Here is a 19,630-nt window from a genome sequence, read left to right as displayed (position 1 = left end):
GTAATTGCTGTGTGATAATAATAAAGCTATTCGCTACATTGCATCAGAGTGTATGTGTTTTTGTTGGTATTTTAATATATACTTATACATACTGATTAAATTAAATTAGAACAATCAACTCTATATCTGGTCGAGGTCCTGATCGCAATCTAGCATTTAATACGTTCCAACACGGTGATAGCTGCCGATGAGCCATTTATTTAATTATAATCACACCAAACTGATACTTTTCAATACCACTTTAGGGATCATTAGTACAGCAAAAAAAAAAAAGGCCTTATGTTAAGCAGGCGATATTAAGAGATCATAATAACTCCAGATAAGATATTGACCCATTTACATTAAAAAAAAATTATGTTACTGAATTCAACAGTCACGTGGACTTGATAAACCCGAATAATTAATCGTTAGCTGAAATATTAGCAATTTTTTGGGGGGGAGGAGGGGCATGTAAACAGTTCAAGCAACACAACACACCTCCTCCTGACAGTGTGTTAGCAAAATTGCTTTTTTACACGATTAGCAACTGTCATTTTTTGATCAAGCCCTATTCATGATTCTCCATCCTTTAATGGACTTTAATTAGGATATCAGACATAAGATTTTTACAGTTTTTTTGAGACAGAAAACCTAAACGTGCTAATGTTTCCAGTACGCGCTAAAGCCACCTGCAAACACTAGCAGACATAAAATACACTACAGTATAAAATACTACCCATTCATATTAAAAAGTTACATAGTTACAAAGTTGAATGTAGCATCACGTCCATCAAATGCCGTTTTTTCACTAATCTCACAATCTGACGTTGACTCAGAAGAAGCTCAAAAATAAAAAAAATTAAGCTTTCCAATTATTCCGGAAAAAAGGCAAACACAAAATATTTGAACTGGTTGACTTGTCTTTGGCTGAGTAAGCTGTCATTACCGTATTACCTGATATCCTGAATCCATTCTTTTAAAATATATCTGCTGAATGTGATAAAACACTTTTCGAGGCAGAACATTTTGAGAAATGTTAGCTTGAATTTGGCATTTCTAGAAGAGAATTCAAGTCTATCTGCCTAAAAAGAAGCTTACCTTCCAGCACCACTTGCACGTAATCCTGGGCAGACATCTTATCCTTGCGTACAAAACATTGGTAGGCTCCACTGTCACTTTTTGCCATCCCATCCATAATAAGTGTTTCCCGATAGACACCTGTGAGTCTCACGTTGTTTCCAGGACTCAAGATTTCCCCATTCCTGTACCAGGAGAGTTCCGGGTCATCAGTTCCAGTTACGCTACACGACAATGAAACCTGGCTACCAACGCTAGTTTTTACTTTCCGTGGGCTAATGGTGACTTTCAACGGTTCTGGAAGATGAGAGAAAAGCGTTTATTGAGCATCTTGATATTCTGCTATCACTTCCTGCTATTTCTTTGATTTCTAGAACATTCAATGGGCGTAAAATGTATTATTATTATACTTATTATTGACATTTCTTTAGTGCCAACAAATCTGACAGTGCTTTATAATGCGATGTAGAGATATAACGTATATAATAAAATACTACAAATGTTAACAAGAACCAAGAGACTATTGAGGACCCATCTCAAAGGACCTTAGTGCTTCTACGAGACAAACTGTGTAACTGCAATCTACATTTATGTATAAAAAGACTAATGCCATTTAAAGTTAACAGTATACCAGCTGTGTCCAAACACAAAAGTAATCAAACTATTATTTATGACTTTTGTTGCATACATTGGCACAAAATGGTCCCTGTTTTGGTGACTTTATGTAATTCTCCGCCATCCTGTACATAATGTTATCTGCACATTAGCGAAAATAAAAGTTGCAAAATTAAAAAAATTTCAAAAAGCAGTTTCACCATCTTTTATTCTCACATCTTTTTAAATGGCACAGAGAAAAACCAAATAGATGTCACTTAAGGTTACAAATTGTTGCATTACATGGGTCAGTTGTATAGGTCAAATAATAAGGACAGAATCTCCGGAGTAGCCTATAGCATACAAACCAAATGGGTGGACTAAATAAAAATCCATGTAAAATCTATAGACTATTTTATTTTCATAGTGAGCAAGGCTTCCAACACAACACCATTACAGAATCATCGATAGCTCTGCATTCTAGAACTATTTGAACTGTGATGTTTTCACTGCATAATGATTTGGTGTAATGAAAATATATGTATCTTATTTTGTATCCAGATATTGCATGAAATTCAGAAGAAGCAGAAGAAAACTAAATGCAGAAAAAAAAAAAATTGTGCACAATATATTAATTTCACTTACGTTTTACATACAGAGATCCTATGACTTCAGCATTACCATAGTTATTCCACACTTCACACACGTAGCTGCCAGAATCAGACGGTCTTGTGTTTTCAATGAGTAAGCCAATGACGGTTTGCTGAAATCTGCTGTCTGGTTCAAGGAGGACATTATCCTTTAGCCAGCGGTACTTTGGTATTGGGTGGCCGGATGCTTTGCACGGAAGCTCTACTCTTTGACCTGCCATGGCTTTACGATGCTCAAACCCATCTAGGATTGCCGGAGCTGAATTAACTGGATCTATAAATATAATAAAATAAATAAAATGATCATAAGACTCACACCATATATTGTTTACATATTTTATATTTTGTTTTTTAGCTTAATAAAATTCTTTATCACAATTTGAACGCATTGTGTTTTAAGTATTTATTTATTTATTTATTTATTTACAATAAATAAACAAATAAACAGGCAAATTATGGCCAGAGTGTGTCAGAGTGTTAATTAGTAAACTAGTACAACACCATTACCTTAAACATTAACATCATCAACTTCATCTGATATTAGTGATTTTGGGATCAGATGCCGCCTCTGAAGTCTTGAAAATAAAACCAGTGCCATTTTTGGGAAACATCACAGTTTACATTTTGCAATTTCCACACCAACTAGATCCTGTCATTCAGATTTAATTATAAAATATATTTGATGTCCACAGTCAGCACGCAGGTTAGTTTGATTGATATGATTGATTGATATGTTGTAAAAATAGCGAGGGCTGAAGTCCTAAAGAAAATGTGATGACCCTCCCCCAAAACAGGCATGTATTGGCATGGAGATTGCACGGGTGTGTTCGGGGATGCAGTTGTGTTTCTGTGACACATGTGTGTGAATGTAGGGGAATGTATGTATGGTATGTCATGTCTATGTGTGGATAAAGTTGACATGTGTGTGTGTCTGCGCAGTGTTCAGAAGTGTATATTTCTGCTGGCAATAGTATGAATTTTTGTGGATGCAGAGTGTGTTAGTATGCAGGGCCCATGTTCATATGTAAGTCTAAAAGCTTTTTTTTTTTTTTTTTTGGCTTTCCTGGCGTCCTTGTCCCCCACTTATTTCTTTCCTCAGCTGTTTTATGACTTAGACACCATTTACCCAACCTGCCCTTATGTCAAATGCCCTCTATAACCTTTATATATTTTGTTCTCTAGTCCTTTTGACTTTGGGTTCACCTTACCCTTGTCCTGTGTTTTCCAATCTTGTTACCTCCCTAAAGGCACTATAGCCTTGACTGGAGTTTACCAGCTGGCTGACATGCATGCTGGCTTGACCATGCAGGTGTATGTGGGGCTGCCCCTCTGTCTGGGCTCCTCATTCAGTGCCCACTGCTAGTGAATCTCTCAATTTAGTTAGAGCGTTGGGAACATGACCCAGCTCAGCCTTATATTCCTGCTATATAAAATATATACATTGGTCAGAAATGAGCTCCAAATCCCTACACCAGGTAGTGAGGTCTGTGGTTAAAGAACTCCACACTCAGAACTTTAAGACTACCGTCCCCTAAGGGGTGCATGATGCAAAGTATGCTGTCACATGTTTGACAATCAGCATATCCTCATAGAGATGCATATTGTCATGACATGCACATCGTCGCCATATGGGCTGGTGGAATGAACAGCTCCCCTTATTTCCTAACCAAATAAAACACGAACAGTGATGTTATATGGGTCAAATAAGTCCACGGCTTTTTTAAAAATATATATATAATACTTATAAATTAAAATGAAACATATATTAATTATAAATTAACATGAAACATAAAATAAATAAAGTCATTGCCCTCAACCCAACCCTATAACATAACATATTCCTCAAGTCACAAAAGGCAATGAGCCATATTTATAGGCAATAAACATTAAAGGAACACTATAGTCACCTAAATTACTTTAGCTAAATAAAGCAGTTTTAGTGTATAGATCATTCCCCTGCAATTTCACTGCTCAATTCACTGTCATTTAGGAGTTAAATCATTTTGTTTCTGTTTATGCAGCCCTAGCCACACCTCCTCTGGCTATGATTGACAGAGCCTGCATGAAAAAAAAACTTGTTTCACTTTCAAACAGATTTAATTTACCTTAAATAATTAGGGATTATTCTAGCCTCGGTGAGGGAATAATCTAAATTTTATTAAAGACAGGAGGTGAATATTTGCTTTACCTTCTTTACTGAAACCTCCAGCAGCAAAGAAACAGTTAACAGAACTTTTCAAAACAACCAATCAGAACAAAGCAACAGTAGTATAAAACCCCTAAATTTACCTTAAATAATTGTATCTCAATCTCTAAATTGAACTTTAATCACATACAGGAGGCTTGCAGTGTCTAGCAAGCTATTAACATAGCAGGGGATAAGAAAATCTTAATTAAACAGAACTTGCATTAAAGAAAGTCTAAACAGGGCTCTCTTTACAGGAAGTGTTATGGAAGGCTGTGCAAGTCAAATGCAGGGAGGTGTAACTAGGGTTCATAAACAAAGGGATTTAACTCCTAAATGGCAGAGGATTGAGCAGTGAGGCTGCAGGGGCATGTTCTATACACCAAAACTGCTTCATTAAGCTAAAGTTGTTCAGGTGACTATAGTGTCCCTTTAACCTATAACAAACAATCAACATTTTAACCCTAATACATAAAGTGCCATTTTACTTCAATATTCATGGTAGGGGTATACCTGGATACCCCTACCCCACCAGGTACTGAGCTACTGACGAGCTTGAAACCTATGAAATTTAACATGAACTGTCTTAAAATCCCTTCTTAATCAGCTGAATAACTACCTTTCACACACCTTTCACCTAAGCCCACCTCCTAGCTCTGTCAAGGCCCTATTCCCTAAGCTGCACTTGTTACCTGGGGCTACAATGAATCTCTATGTGACAGCCACTAGAGGTGTCCTTGGGCAGCAGTATACATTTTTTCTCAGCAAAGGCATTATTTACACTGCTGATCATTAGGGGGCAGGATATTTGCCCAGAACCACTACAACCACTAAGCTGTAGTGGTTCTGGTGCCTACAGTGTCCACCTTAAGCCATCAAAGTACACAATAGGAGCAGTGAATTAACCTAATTATAACTTTGCATCATTAATATAATTTATTAAACGTTATAGTACAGTTTATATAATGTTAATCCTGCATTTAAAATATTATGATACAATTATAAAATATGATAGAATGATAGAAAAATGAGAGACACCCTACAAATACTGCTTAAAATGTTCAAAACAATCTTTGTAGTGGGAACTTCACGATGACATTGAAATAAAATAGGTTGTGGGGTATCAATAACTTAGAGACAAGATACGTATGGAATATAAATATTATCATGTATCAATTGGACAAATATTATCTCAACCTCAGAATCTCGTGACAGCAAGACAAAGTACACCGAGCAAGAAAAACGATCAGGCATAGCAGGATATAAAGAAAAAAAACAGTTAGGCTCCAAACTAATGAAGTGTATAAATCTTTCTCATCAGTTTTTCTTTCTGGCTTTTCTCAACGAGATCATACTTGTAACGCTAAAAGAGATACATCACTGAACCAGAACTCCTTTCATATTTTAATGGTGCATTTAATGTAAAAATGCATGACAGTGCACGAGACAAAAATTAAATTACGGTGCATTTCCACATGAAGAATTCAGGATTAATGGCTCCCAATTTATGCTAGTTATTTAATCAGTTCGCTATCTCCACCATAACCACCATACGGCTATACAGCACAGACTTGTCATTATTGTCACACCGTATCAACTCTATATGAATATGCATTTCATGAATCTTGTAGAGCATATTGTTTGCACACATTGAAAAAGAAGGCTTGGAGTGTAGAATTGGATTATAGTGTACAAAGTGAGGTTATTCTGGGGCACAGGATAATCACCCGTACAATGACATCCAGTACATTTCTACATCGATCACTTTGGGAAAAGAAACTACAGTTCCTATAAGAATAATCTGAATAGTTTAAAGGGTTACTCCAAGCTCCATGACAACTTTATGGCAGGAGGTCTAAAATTAACCTCTACCACGAGTTCAAGACTGGCTAATATCAATTCTGTGCATCTTTTAAGCTCTACAGTCAACAAAGCTTTAGGGAGGCTCAGTGCCTTGTGGGGACCCAGGAAAGAGGGCAAACCATTTTAAACAGTTTGTCCCATTGCCAAGAAATGGGGCCAGTGGACTGTAGTGGTTATGAAGCTTGAAGTAACCTTTTAAGCATGCTTGATCTAGTCAAGTTCATGCAGATGTTAAATTATTCTGAATGCTTTGTGCAATTGTAAAGGAATACGGGATGAGTGTGACACGGACCATGCTTAGAAAGGAATGATTGTTCTGTGCTCAATAATGTAAACTTCCCTGATCCTGTATTTCTGCAGGAGAACTAGTAGAATGTTTCTACCTTCTCTAACGTCACTTCCTGTAAATTTGACCCAAAGGATTGCTGACCTGAGATAAAACATGTGGACATTGGTTTCTTCTAGGTCAGACTGATTTTGGTCATGAAAATTGTGGAGTCATTGTTGCATGTCCTGTATGAGCTATCAGGAGTACAATTAATGTTAAAGGTGTATATAAACTCCACCATAGAAACATAGAATGTGACGGCAGATAAGAACCATTCAGCCCATCTAGTCTGCCCAATTTTCTAAATACTTTCATTAGTCCCTGGCCTTATCTTATAGCTAGGATAGCCTTATGCCTATCCCACGCATGCTTAAGAAAATGATAGTCAAGTCAACTTCTAAAGTCAAATTTTTAAAGTGGGCACCAGGATCTGAACCCGAGACCTCTTGAACTGCAGTCAAATGCTCTACCACTAAACTATACCCCCCATACATATGCAAACTGCTAGATAACAAAGGGCTGGCAAGGTAAAAGAAGGGAGATAGTTGCATAAATAAAGTGGGAGCTGTGCACTCTAGACATATATCTCCCAGGAGATTGGGTAGAATGATCGGATAAAGGGGAGGCTAATGCTAGTCTTGAGACAAAGAAGTGGAGGTCAGGCTTTTTGGGAGGCCAGTGTAAAAGAAAAATGCAATGCATGTCAGTTGATTTAAATATGCTAATATATGTCAGTTATATAATGTAAAGTATCCATGCCCAAACAGACGTTGTCTTGTTTTTTTAATATGACGGATCCCTGCTATGCCCCAAATCGCATGTTTTCACATGACATCAATAATAATACCTAACAATATCGGAACATGGGGGTAAACATAGTCTTGGCATAAAATTACCAAGTGATTATCATATGATGATAATTTAAAGACCTTGCTGGTACTATATAACAATTAAAAATAATGATACGTTATATAATGGTTTATTCAGTTTAAAGGGTTACTCCATTCAGTGATGTGAAGAGGTCCTGGTACTTTAAGTCTCTATTGCAGCATTTACTTCTTTGTAACTGAAGAAATAATATGTTGATGACCGCGGGGGACACAGCATCAGGTAAGTATAACTAACCATAGCAGCACCGCACAAGCAATCACACACCATCGATAGCATCATTAGGGGTCTTTGCAAAATTTGTAAAGGCCCCAGGAGGTGACAGGGCAACTTTAAAAAAAAAGTTGTAACTGGTAAGTACTGTTCCTGTTTCTGTTAAAATCACTTTTTTCTGTCTGTCAGTGACATGTTATTAGACAGATCCTTTTGACAGGCAGTAAAAATATATATGTCTAAAATACTGCCCCATGCCAACTCTAAGGGGCATTGTTCATTAAAGTGGAAATTCTGGAGAATTGACAACAGAAATAGTAATATTAAGGCCAGCATTGCTGAGCTAGAAAGACTGTCAGATTGAAAAAAAAATCCCAGTTCATTATTATTTTGACCTAAAATTTGCAATTTACTTGAAGGTTTTCTATCATTGCTATTTTAGTGCCAAGACATTATAATGGATCTACTACCTGATACGGTCAGACGCGCACTGTTACTTTGCCGCGTTTCTCCGGTGTATTTGTGCCGTATGGTGCATCGATAATTGTTTAATCCATCTTCATTCTGTACATCTGTAATATACAAGGCTCCAGTGGATGTAATGATAAATCTAGATCCTGAAAGACAATGGAAAACACATGTATTAGTCAAATTGCTCGAGAATTGCTCTAGAATTGTCCAAAGAAACTATTGTCTAACTATTATAATAGAATAAAGATAGGTTACATTGACGTTAATACCAAATAAAAGAAGATGCGTACTCCGATGTAATTACAATTACAAATATTTATATAGAGTCAACATATTATTCAGCAGTGCTAAACACATAAAACTTCTGTAAGGCAAGGTCAGCTTCTGATCTTATTTAAAGTATTAGTTTGCATTGTGTTAGCCGAGCCCCAAGATGTATAGATACAATATATGTATATTGTATCTATACATACAATTCAAGGCTGTAGTCGTAGTACAATGATGCTCGGATAGGTTTAAATGCTTTTCCTCAGCTGGAAACATCATAATGAACATAATGAAAGAAAAGTATTATGTTTGTAGTTTCCATATATTTAAATATTTTTTGCATCATTTTTTTTTTCTTTTCTGATATTTTTGCACAGAAAGTGAAAATACAATATGAATATTTTCACTCTGTTTTTAGTTAATGGTACATAATCGTGGAGGTATACATTTTGACCTCCCACTCAGTGATGTTAGTCACCATCACTGGGAGCATAAGACTGACACTTCTTGTAGGTCCTTGGATGACTCTTATGTTTAAGTTACTCTGTGCCCGTTATAGGTGCAGGGTGTGTATTCTAAGATTTTTTGAGGGACATCTTGCATAGTCTCCTGTCTGGCTGTGAGGCCTGTGCTGTGCCATATGCTAGTTGTAACTGAGTCTGCAACAGTTACGTGCAGCTCCATCTGTTGATTGCAAAAGTTATGTGCATTAACTGTAAAGCAAGACTCATTAATTTGCATATTGAGGCTTATGCATGCAAAATACATATTCTCATGTGTGCTTGTCTTTCCAAACTTTTGTATGAGAATTTTACATAATTATTAGAATTGTTATATTGGTCAATTTATGTAATCTCAAGTTATCTCAACTTTGTAAAACATATTATTTATTTGTGTATTTCACCACATGTTTAAGTCCAAGTCACCAAAGTCCAGTCCTTGTCCATAATACAGTGTTGAGTGGGAACTGTGTTCTGTCTGGTTTGTTCAGGGAACCCAGGAGCAGAATATTCAGGCCTGCTTGCTGGGTGCACAATTCTCTGGTCCCAGGGATGTAAAAGAAAGAGCTAGGCTTGAGAGCCTCAAATTACTTTGTATAGGCAGTACTTGCAAGCAGGACAAGCAGAGGGGCCAATACCTGCCTGGGAGAAATGTAGGGGCATCGCCTGGCAGAAGAAGCACGGGCAGATGGTTCATCACCTGCCTTGGAGAAGCTGGATGGGCAGAGGGGTCAATACCTGCCTGGGAAGACTAGCCCTTCCAGAGACCTGCCAAGATGGAGTAGCTGTAGCCGTTGGCTTCCCCCTGTCTCAGTAGCAATCTTTGCTGGCAGAGGTACATCACTAGTGGCGTACTGTCACACCCTCACAACACAATTTTTAGAACATTTTGTTTAATACCCCCTAATATGTACATTTCTATCAATGTATCATTCTATATGAGCACAAGACAAATTATTTACAGCTCATATTTGTCTGATAGAATTGTGAAAATTATATATTTTTGGCTGTATTAACCAACCATGTCAACTTTTTCTCCAAAATCAGAAAATCGATCTCTTTGCCACCATTACGCTTTCTTGAAAGTGCCTCTAACAACAGATACTTTTCTTTATTCATGAAATGAACCTAGTTTGTGGGACCTGAGCACCCAATCAGAACAATACTTTCATTTTAAATGGGTCAGATGCCTTTTTTCTCTTCTTCTTCATTCAGCCTTTCACTAAAATGAAATGCTCCATTCATCAGTGAAATGCGTATATGCTATAACATTTGTAAACATGTTAAAATTTGTCCCATTGAGCTATTTGTTATAAAACATATTCTTAGCCTGGCATTGCTGTTCCTTTAACGTACCAAAAAGAAATGATTTAGCAATATCCCAGCAATTTGTGTAATTCAGAGAAAAATTGTCAACCACTTGTCACTGGTCCAAGAATATTAACTTAGGGTGGATCCATAGTGTGACGGACCGCCTGCACCCCAACTGGGTGCCTCCGCCAATCGTTGCTTCCTTAGTGCTTAGTGCTTAGTACCACAAGCACCGCACCAGACACCATCAGCACTGTAGTCCCCACTTCAAGCGTTACAGCTTGGTTGGGGTCATTAGTCCATGCGAACGGCCGCCAGGAATGCGCATGAATGGAAAGTGCCGAACCAGGGGGAATAAAAAATGGGTCTTTACAGTCACTGACCTGGTCCATAGTCGGTGGGCTAGAGGCTGGCTAGCAGGCCCTTCCAAGAACCCATGACGAGGTTCAATTCGTCACACATACCAACTATTCTTCCAGCTGAAAGCACATCAGTTTGATTTGACAGCCGTGCAAATGTGGCTTTCAATAATTAATTGTAATTGGTTGGTTGAAACTAGAAACCCAACTTTATTCTACTGAAGCAAAACCGTCCTTCATTCTTCAGAAGCTGATTCAAGCCATTTATTACAGCCATTTATTACAGCCATTTATTACAGCATCATAACCCATGCAATGTAAGGCAAAATATACCATTCATACCTAACGGGTCCATAGAGAAATGGAAACACTAAAGTAAAGTCGGGTCAGCAGGGGTCAAATATCATAAACTCATTATGATTTTACTTGAGGATTGTATATTAATGATTGTAGCGGCCAGCTGCTATCACACAGGCTAAATCTGCTGTAGATCCCAGTAGGGCTCAGGAACAAGCAATAATCCCAGGCACAGTACCCACAGTGAGAGAATAATCCAGCAGCATAACAAACACAATCAGCAGTAAAATCCAAATAGTTTCCCATCACCTTTCCCAATAACTGCACGACACACAGTATCAGGAGCAGAACTGAAGTTTAATCACACGACCCCTGCTTTTATGCAATGCTCTCGTGCAAGGTAGACACCCACAATAATTAGTACAGTAACCAATAATATTACAGTAACCACCCACAATTCTCCTCCCCTCAGATAAGCATTTAACATAATTAACTAGGGTACAAATACCTAGGGTACATCCTTAAATCTGGTATCTCCTAAGAGCCCTGATCTGGGTGAGCAACATATTCAAAAATCACCCATATCGGACAAGGGGTTCGGGAGTTATTGAGGTTTAAAGTTTTGACCGACCGCACAGGCAACAGTAGCCGAAAATAGTTCCATAAGATTTGGCCTTGCGGTCGGTCTCTTCATGTTTTAAAAGTCCCAAAATACATGCCCTCCAGGGTTGATCTTGAATTTGCATAAATCCCTTAGTGTGAGAGAGTCTTTCTACCGAACCGCGGGCCGTTTGGTTGTTTTAGCACAAATCTATGGGAGTCTGGAGGTGTAAACGGTGTTTGGTTAGTCGAGTGTCCGATTTTAGTCGAGTGACCCAAGGATGGGAATAGAAAAACCTTACACTGAAACATGGAGAGCAATGACCCAAAAGTGGGAGAAGAGTGCCCTTACACTGATACATGGAGAGCAATGACCCAACAGTTGGAGAAGAGTAACCTTACACTGATACATGGAGAGCAATGACCCAATAGTGGGAGAAGAGCAACCTTATACTGATACATGGAGAGCAATGACCCAACAGTGGGAGAAGAGTAACCTTACACTGATACATGGAGAGCAATGACCCAATAGTGGGAGAAGAGTAACCTTACACTGATACATGGAGAGCAATGACCCAATAGTGGAAGAAGAGCAACCTTATACTGATACATGGAGAGCAATGACCCAACAGTGGGAGAAGAGTAACCTTACACTGATACATGGAGAGCAATGACCCAATAGTGGGAGAAGAGTAACCTTACACTGATACATGGAGAGCAATGACCCAACAGTGGGAGAAAAGTAACCTTACACTGATACATGGAGAGCAATGACCCAACAGTGGGAGAAGAGTAACCTTACACTGATACATGGAGAGCAATGACCCAACAGTGGGAGAAGAGTAACCTTACACTGATACATGGAGAGCAATGACCCAATAGTGGGAGAAGAGCAACCTTATACTGATACATGGAGAGCAATGACCCAACAGTGGGAGAAGAGTAACCTTACACTGATACATGGAGAGCAATGACCCAACAGTTGGAGAAGAGTAACCTTACACTGATACATGGAGAGCAATGACCCAATAGTGGGAGAAGAGCAACCTTATACTGATACATGGAGAGCAATGACCCAACAGTGGGAGAAGAGTAACCTTACACTGATACATGGAGAGCAATGACCCAATAGTGGGAGAAAAGTAACCTTACACTGATACATGGAGAGCAATGACCCAATAGTGGGAGAAGAGTAACCTTACACTGATACATGGAGAGCAATGACCCAACAGTGGGAGAAAAGTAACCTTACACTGATACATGGAGAGCAATGACCCAACAGTGGGAGAAGAGTAACCTTACACTGATACATGGAGAGCAAGGACCCAACAGTGGGAGAAGAGTAACCTTACACTGATACATGGAGAGCAAAGACCCAATAGTGGGAGAAGAGCAACCTTACACTGAATACATGGAGAGCAATGACCCAACAGTGGGAGAAGAGTAACCTTACACTGATACATGGAGAGCAATGACCCAACAGTGGGAGAAAAGTAACCTTACACTGATACATGGAGAGCAATGACCCAACAGTGGGAGAAGAGTAACCTTACACTGATACATGGAGAGCAATGACCCAACAGTGGGAGAAGAGTAACCTTACACTGATACATGGAGAGCAATGACCCAACAGTGGGAGAAAAGTAACCTTACACTGATACATGGAGAGCAATGACCCAATAGTGGGAGAAGAGTAACCTTACACTGATACATGGAGAGCAATGACCCAACAGTGGGAGAAAAGTAACCTTACACTGATACATGGAGAGCAATGACCCAACAGTGGGAGAAGAGTAACCTTACACTGATACATGGAGAGCAATGACCCAACAGTGGGAGAAGAGTAACCTTACACTGATACATGGAGAGCAATGACCCAATAGTGGGAGAAGAGCAACCTTACACTGATACATGGAGAGCAATGACCCAACAGTGGGAGAAGAGTAACCTTACACTGATACATGGAGAGCAATGACCCAACAGTGGGAGAAAAGTAACCTTACACTGATACATGGAGAGCAATGACCCAACAGTGGGAGAAGAGTAACCTTACACTGATACATGGAGAGCAATGACCCAACAGTGGGAGAAGAGTAACCTTACACTGATACATGGAGAGCAATGACCCAACAGTGGGAGAAAAGTAACCTTACACTGATACATGGAGAGCAATGACCCAATAGTGGGAGAAGAGTAACCTTACACTGATACATGGAGAGCAATGACCCAACAGTGGGAGAAAAGTAACCTTACACTGATACATGGAGAGCAATGACCCAACAGTGGGAGAAGAGTAACCTTACACTGATACATGGAGAGCAATGACCCAACAGTGGGAGAAGAGTAACCTTACACTGATACATGGAGAGCAATGACCCAATAGTGGGAGAAGAGCAACCTTACACTGATACATGGAGAGCAATGACCCAACAGTGGGAGAAGAGTAACCTTACACTGATACATGGACAGCAATGACCCAACAGTGGGAGAAAAGTAGCCTTACACTGATACATGGAGAGCAATGACCCAACAGTGGGAGAAGAGTAACCTTACACTGATACATGGAGAGCAATGACCCAACAGTGGGAGAAGAGTAACCTTACACTGATACATGGAGAGCAATGACCCAACAGTGGGAGAAAAGTAACCTTACACTGATATATGGAGAGCAATGACCCAACAGTTGGAGAAGAGTAACCTTACACTGATACATGGAGAGCAATGACCCAATAGTGGGAGAAAAGTAACCTTACACTGATACATGGAGAGCAATGACCCAACAGTGGGAGAAGAGTAACCTTACACTGATACATGGAGAGCAATGACCCAACAGTGGGAGAAGAGTAACCTTACACTGATACATGGAGAGCAATGACCCAACAGTTGGAGAAGAGTAACCTTACACTGATACATGGAGAGCAATGACCCAACAGTGGGAGAAGAGTAACCTTACACTGATACATGGAGAGCAATGACCCAACAGTGGGAGAAAAGTAACCTTACACTGATACATGGAGAGCAATGACCCAACAGTGGGAGAAGAGTAACCTTACACTGATACATGGAGAGCAATGACCTAACAGTGGTAGAAGAGTAACCTTACACTGATACATGGAGAGCAATGACCCAACAGTGGGAGAAGAGTAACCTTACACTGATACATGGAGAGCAATGACCCAACAGTGGGAGAAGAGTAACCTTACACTGATACATGGAGAGCAATGACCCAACAGTGGGAGAATAGTAACCTTACACTGATACATGGAGAGCAATGACCCAACAGTGGGAGAAGAGTAACCTTACACTGATACATGGAGAGCAATGACCTAACAGTGGGAGAAGAGTAACCTTACACTGATACATGGAGAGCAATGACCCAACAGTGGGAAAATAGTAACCTTACACTGATACATGGAGAGCAATGACCCAACAGTGGGAGAAGAGTAACCTTACACTGATACATGGAGAGCAATGACCTAACAGTGGGAGAAAAGTAACCTTACACTGATACATGGAGAGCAATGACCCAACAGTGGGAGAAAAGTAACCTTACACTGATACATGGAGAGCAATGACCCAACAGTGGGAGAAGAGTAACCATATCAATTAAATATGCCCAATCATAGAGACCCACATATTAATAATAGAAGGCTCTGACGCAGTTATAAAGGTCTTCCATACATTGGAGTAGCCGACATTTGCTGTCACTTTATCCAATACTATTTGAAGTGACGAATATATACCCTTGATGTGAATCACATTGGGCTGGGTTACATTGATTGATGTTTTATACAATATCTCTTATTCCCTTCATAACCAGCAGTCTAGTGGTAAAAAGAGAGGTGTTGCAAGCTCATGCTAGGACTCTACATAGCTCATTCATGGCAATACCAACACTTCATGGCACACATTATTCTCAACATGGCTGAAATCTAAGGAATGTGCCACCCACTACTCTCTGATTGCCAAACTAATCCCTCCTGTCACTTGACAGTCTCTAAACAAGTTCACATTTAAGACATATTTTGTAAAGGCAGCGAAAAAACAGGTCACTTTTATGTGGCCAGCACTCAACCACAGGTCACTGTGATTAAGTGCTGAGCACATGCATTCTTTGTTTATTATGAGTGAGTCTGCTCTGAATTTAATTATAGAAGGTCTTCAGAGACCAAATTTGTGTTGATATTAACCACAAGATACAATCACTGATCTCTACATTACAGCTAAATAATTTGACGCATCCTCTAATGCACTGGTTTCCAAACCAGTTCTCAGGGCGCGCCTACTACTCCAGGATTTAGGGATAACCCAGTTGTGTCTAAGGTGTTTTTAGAAAAAATAACAACAACATCTTGACACAATTGGGTAATCCGTAAATCCTGGACTGGTAGGCGTGCCTTGAGGACTGGTTTGGAAACCACTTCTCTAATGGCTTAATGAGCCAAAGTTCCCCATTATCAGGCCATGTAAAATAAAACAGACATTTTTAACAATCTATCCAGTAACGGGAAACGCAAAACAAACAAGGTCAATAACAATACAAATTTGCCCAATAGTCAAAACCAGATATAGCCAAACTCTGGTACTTCTAATCTCCCATGATGCCTTTTCAGCTGAAAACATCATCTGGACTATCATCGAGTGTCTGCCATCAGCTGTACAGAGACACAAATAACGAGCAGGGCATTGCATGTGGAAGCCATGCATACTGACAGTGTACACAGCTTTAAATCATATTCTCTTGACATTTAACCTCCCAACAGCTCTGAAATCAAACCGTTAAATATCAGTAGGCTTTAATAAGAATCAAACATGATCCCGCTTTTTTCAGTGCCTTTCTATATTTACATATTTAATTTACATGGTATTTAGACATCCTCAGGCGAGCAGATTTTACTTTTATCCTGTAAAGGCAGTGCAGCCTAATTTACAGAATAGTCCTGGTGGGTGCATTGAGTGTTAAGTGTCTTTAGAATTGTGTGTACTATAAAAGCTCTGTCTCTGTTGCTTAGCAACAGTCACCTTTGAAATCGCCAATGCATATTGCTCTATTGCTCTCTTAATTGAGGCTGCCAGCTGATTGGTTACGGGGGGGACGGATGTCAGACAGTGCTACAAGGTTGCGTATGTATTAGTCAGAACAAAACAAGCATTGAGAGCTGCATGTCTGCTCTATGAATTACTGACAATTAAACTTGCATCTTCAGGATAAATTAAGACTTTGGAGAATCTGGGGTTTGAATTTTAATATTTCATCTGACCTTAAAAAAATATTATCTCCGTATTTAGGACACGAAACCTGTTACCATTTTAAAAATAAATGTCAGTCATCAGAAAAAAAAGAAGAAATATCTTTCTCTTCTTCCTAATGCTTTTTCTTACAGCTCTGCGGTAAATCATATTTTGTATGTATAGTTTTTAGGGTTTTAGGAAATGTAGTTCCTCAAGTTGGGTTGAGCTACAGGTATTACAGCTCAGGTAAATCAGAAAGACCAGGTAAATCATGCCAGTGTCATAACTCAGAAGCATTCACTCATACCTGCAGAAGGTTTATTTAGAGAAGGCATATTCAATCACAACTATTAACTGCACAATCATCGATCACTGATTCATAGGTGATCATCCTCACACATAATGTAGTCCAGGGGTAGGCACTCCAGATGTTGTGAACTAAATCTCGCATGATGCTGTTAAAACCGTAATGCTGGCAAAGCATCAAGGGATATGTAGTCCAGAACATTTGTGGGCCAGCCAGGTACTAAGAGAAAGATCTGAACCAACACAGGCACACATCTCCATATATCCTCAAACGAGACAGAAATAGTCCTGGATTCATTCACTCACACATTCATACTATTTTAACAGCACCTTTATTTAAAAAAACATCCCTATCCCTGTATTTGAACTTTTTTTTGTTACTAGTAAATACGTTTTCCTTTGCATAATGTATATTGTGTATAGGACCAGATTGTAATGAATACTCATTGAATGCCTATATGGCCAGCTGGGGGTGCACACTTGACATAACAGTACACATTTCTCAGTATATTTATTCACAACTTATAGTGATTAGAAAGGTTGTTTTTTTTCAAATTGTAGCTACATATTGGATTCAAACAGTATGTAAGGAATAGATCCTTGCCTATATTTGGGAAATATCCACACAATTGTTAAAGTTCTAAATGACTTGTCTAATTATAGCACCGTTGCCACTTTTGGTAAAATTAGGATTAGCTAAAATCACTGTAGGAGATAATGGCTAGCTTTAAATGATCATTAAATGCACACAGACCCCATCACCTGAAGTGTTCTGGGTGCAGTGCCAGTGTCTGTTCAAACCTACAATGTAAAACAATGCCGTTCTGTATGCTTCCATTGCAGGATTCCTGACAGCCACTAGAGGTGCTTGTTTCTGCTATAACCAAGTCAAACTCAGTTATAGATCAAATGTTGCTCCTAGAGCAACATGTGATTGCCATAGTGCTGAGTTTTGCCACACACGCATTAGAACTTTTATGGGAAGCTTTGGATTAACGTTAAAGGACCACTCTAGGCACCCAGACCACTTCAGCTTAATGAGGTGGTCTGGGTGCCAGGTCCCTCTAGGATTAACCCCTTTTTTTTTTCAGAGAAACTGCTATGTTTATACTGAGGGTTAATCCAGCCTCCAGAGCCTCTAGTGGCTGTCTCATTGACAGCCGCTAGAGGCGCTTGCGTGCTTATCACTGTGAAAATCACAGTGAGAAGACGCCAGCATCCAAAGGAAAGCATTGTAAATGCTTTCCTATGCGACCGGCTGAATGTGCGCGCGGCTCCTTCCGCGCATGCGCATTCAGCCGATGATGTCGCGAGGAAGGAGGAGAGGAGGAGGAAAGCTCCCCTCCCGGCGCTGGAGAAAGGTAAATGTTTAACCCCTTCCTCTCTCCAGAGCCCGGCGGGAAGAGGACCCTGAGGGTGGGGGCACCCTCAGGGCACTATAGTGCCAGGAAAACGAGTATGCTTTCCTGGCACTAGAGTGGTCCTTTAACATTGATGACCTCAACCGAGGAAGAAAAGTAGCAGCGAGGAAAAAGCACAACAAGGGCTAAAGGGTAAGTAGTACAGCATGTACATTAGGAATACATATTTGCATTCCTTATGCTACAGTGTTCCTTTAAGAATGTCCCTCACTAGGTTACTCATATGAAGAAATGGTGGATGTAACATTAGTTCAGCAAATAACACCAATACTATGCTTGTTGTAATAGGCAGATAATGAGCCTTGCAGAGCGTGAGTCTTGTTCCAATTTTAAAGACAGACTTAATAGCTGATTTTGGCTATTTTCTGCAATGTACTGGAAAAGTAGGACATCAGAAAGACAACTGGGACAGAGGTAGTTAGCTCCTAAATGAGGACAGCCTGTCTGAATGCAAGTCATTTGGGAGATCTGGAATTACTAATCATTAAATTGTGATGTGGTGGGGGATGGAGCATCGGTCCAAGGGAGTCCATTTTATATATAGGACCCTTAACCCTATATAGTTAAAAGAGTGAGAGAACTCAACTAATGCTACATTTTCCTTTTTATTATTTGAAACGTTACTCAAGTCTCCAAAAAGAATACATAACAGAGATAATTACAACCAAGGTGGTGGGTAACAAGAGAACAATGAGCGATACACAATATGGAGAAAGGCTCACAATCCCAGTTTTTGACCCAAAGGTAAAACATGTACCCTTTGTTCACAGTAGTACATAAAACCATAATATCCATCATATTAATGGTTCACAAGCTCAAATAAACCAATATTTATTTATTTATAAAATATTTTACCAAGAAAGACATATTGAGATTTCTCTCGTTTCCAAGTACGTCCTGGATACACAAAACATTGCATTGTTACAATAGGTTACAATAAAATACAAAAACAATATTAATACACAATATATACAGAATTGAACATAGAACAGGTAGGAAATATATAATCAACCATGACGTGCATTCTGTTTTGAGGTATGTAGAGAGGGATCTCTTAAAGGACTTTAGGCTTGGGGACGATTTGAAAGT

At 39.3% G+C, this 19,630-nt stretch overlaps 1 protein-coding gene across 2 annotated transcripts in view; it reads right to left on the bottom strand.

Moving 5' to 3' along the window:
* DSCAM (DS cell adhesion molecule) overlaps positions 1–19,630 on the bottom strand; it is a 563,650-nt gene that overhangs the window by 335,045 nt on the left and 208,975 nt on the right. For both annotated transcript variants that reach the window (XM_063447089.1, XM_063447097.1), the window contains exons 4-6: positions 8,248–8,394; positions 2,296–2,574; positions 1,078–1,353 (exon numbers count right to left, since the gene is read on the bottom strand). In XM_063447089.1, coding sequence (XP_063303159.1) covers positions 1,078–1,353; positions 2,296–2,574; positions 8,248–8,394 — 702 coding nt within the window. The remainder of the gene's footprint in view (positions 1–1,077; positions 1,354–2,295; positions 2,575–8,247; positions 8,395–19,630) is intronic.

The sequence above is a fragment of the Pelobates fuscus genome, chromosome 1 (genome assembly GCF_036172605.1).
Source record: "Pelobates fuscus isolate aPelFus1 chromosome 1, aPelFus1.pri, whole genome shotgun sequence".
NCBI classification, from domain to species: domain Eukaryota; kingdom Metazoa; phylum Chordata; class Amphibia; order Anura; family Pelobatidae; genus Pelobates; species Pelobates fuscus.
Note: the sequence above shows the minus strand (reverse complement) of the source record. Positions and strands in the feature narration are given on the sequence as shown.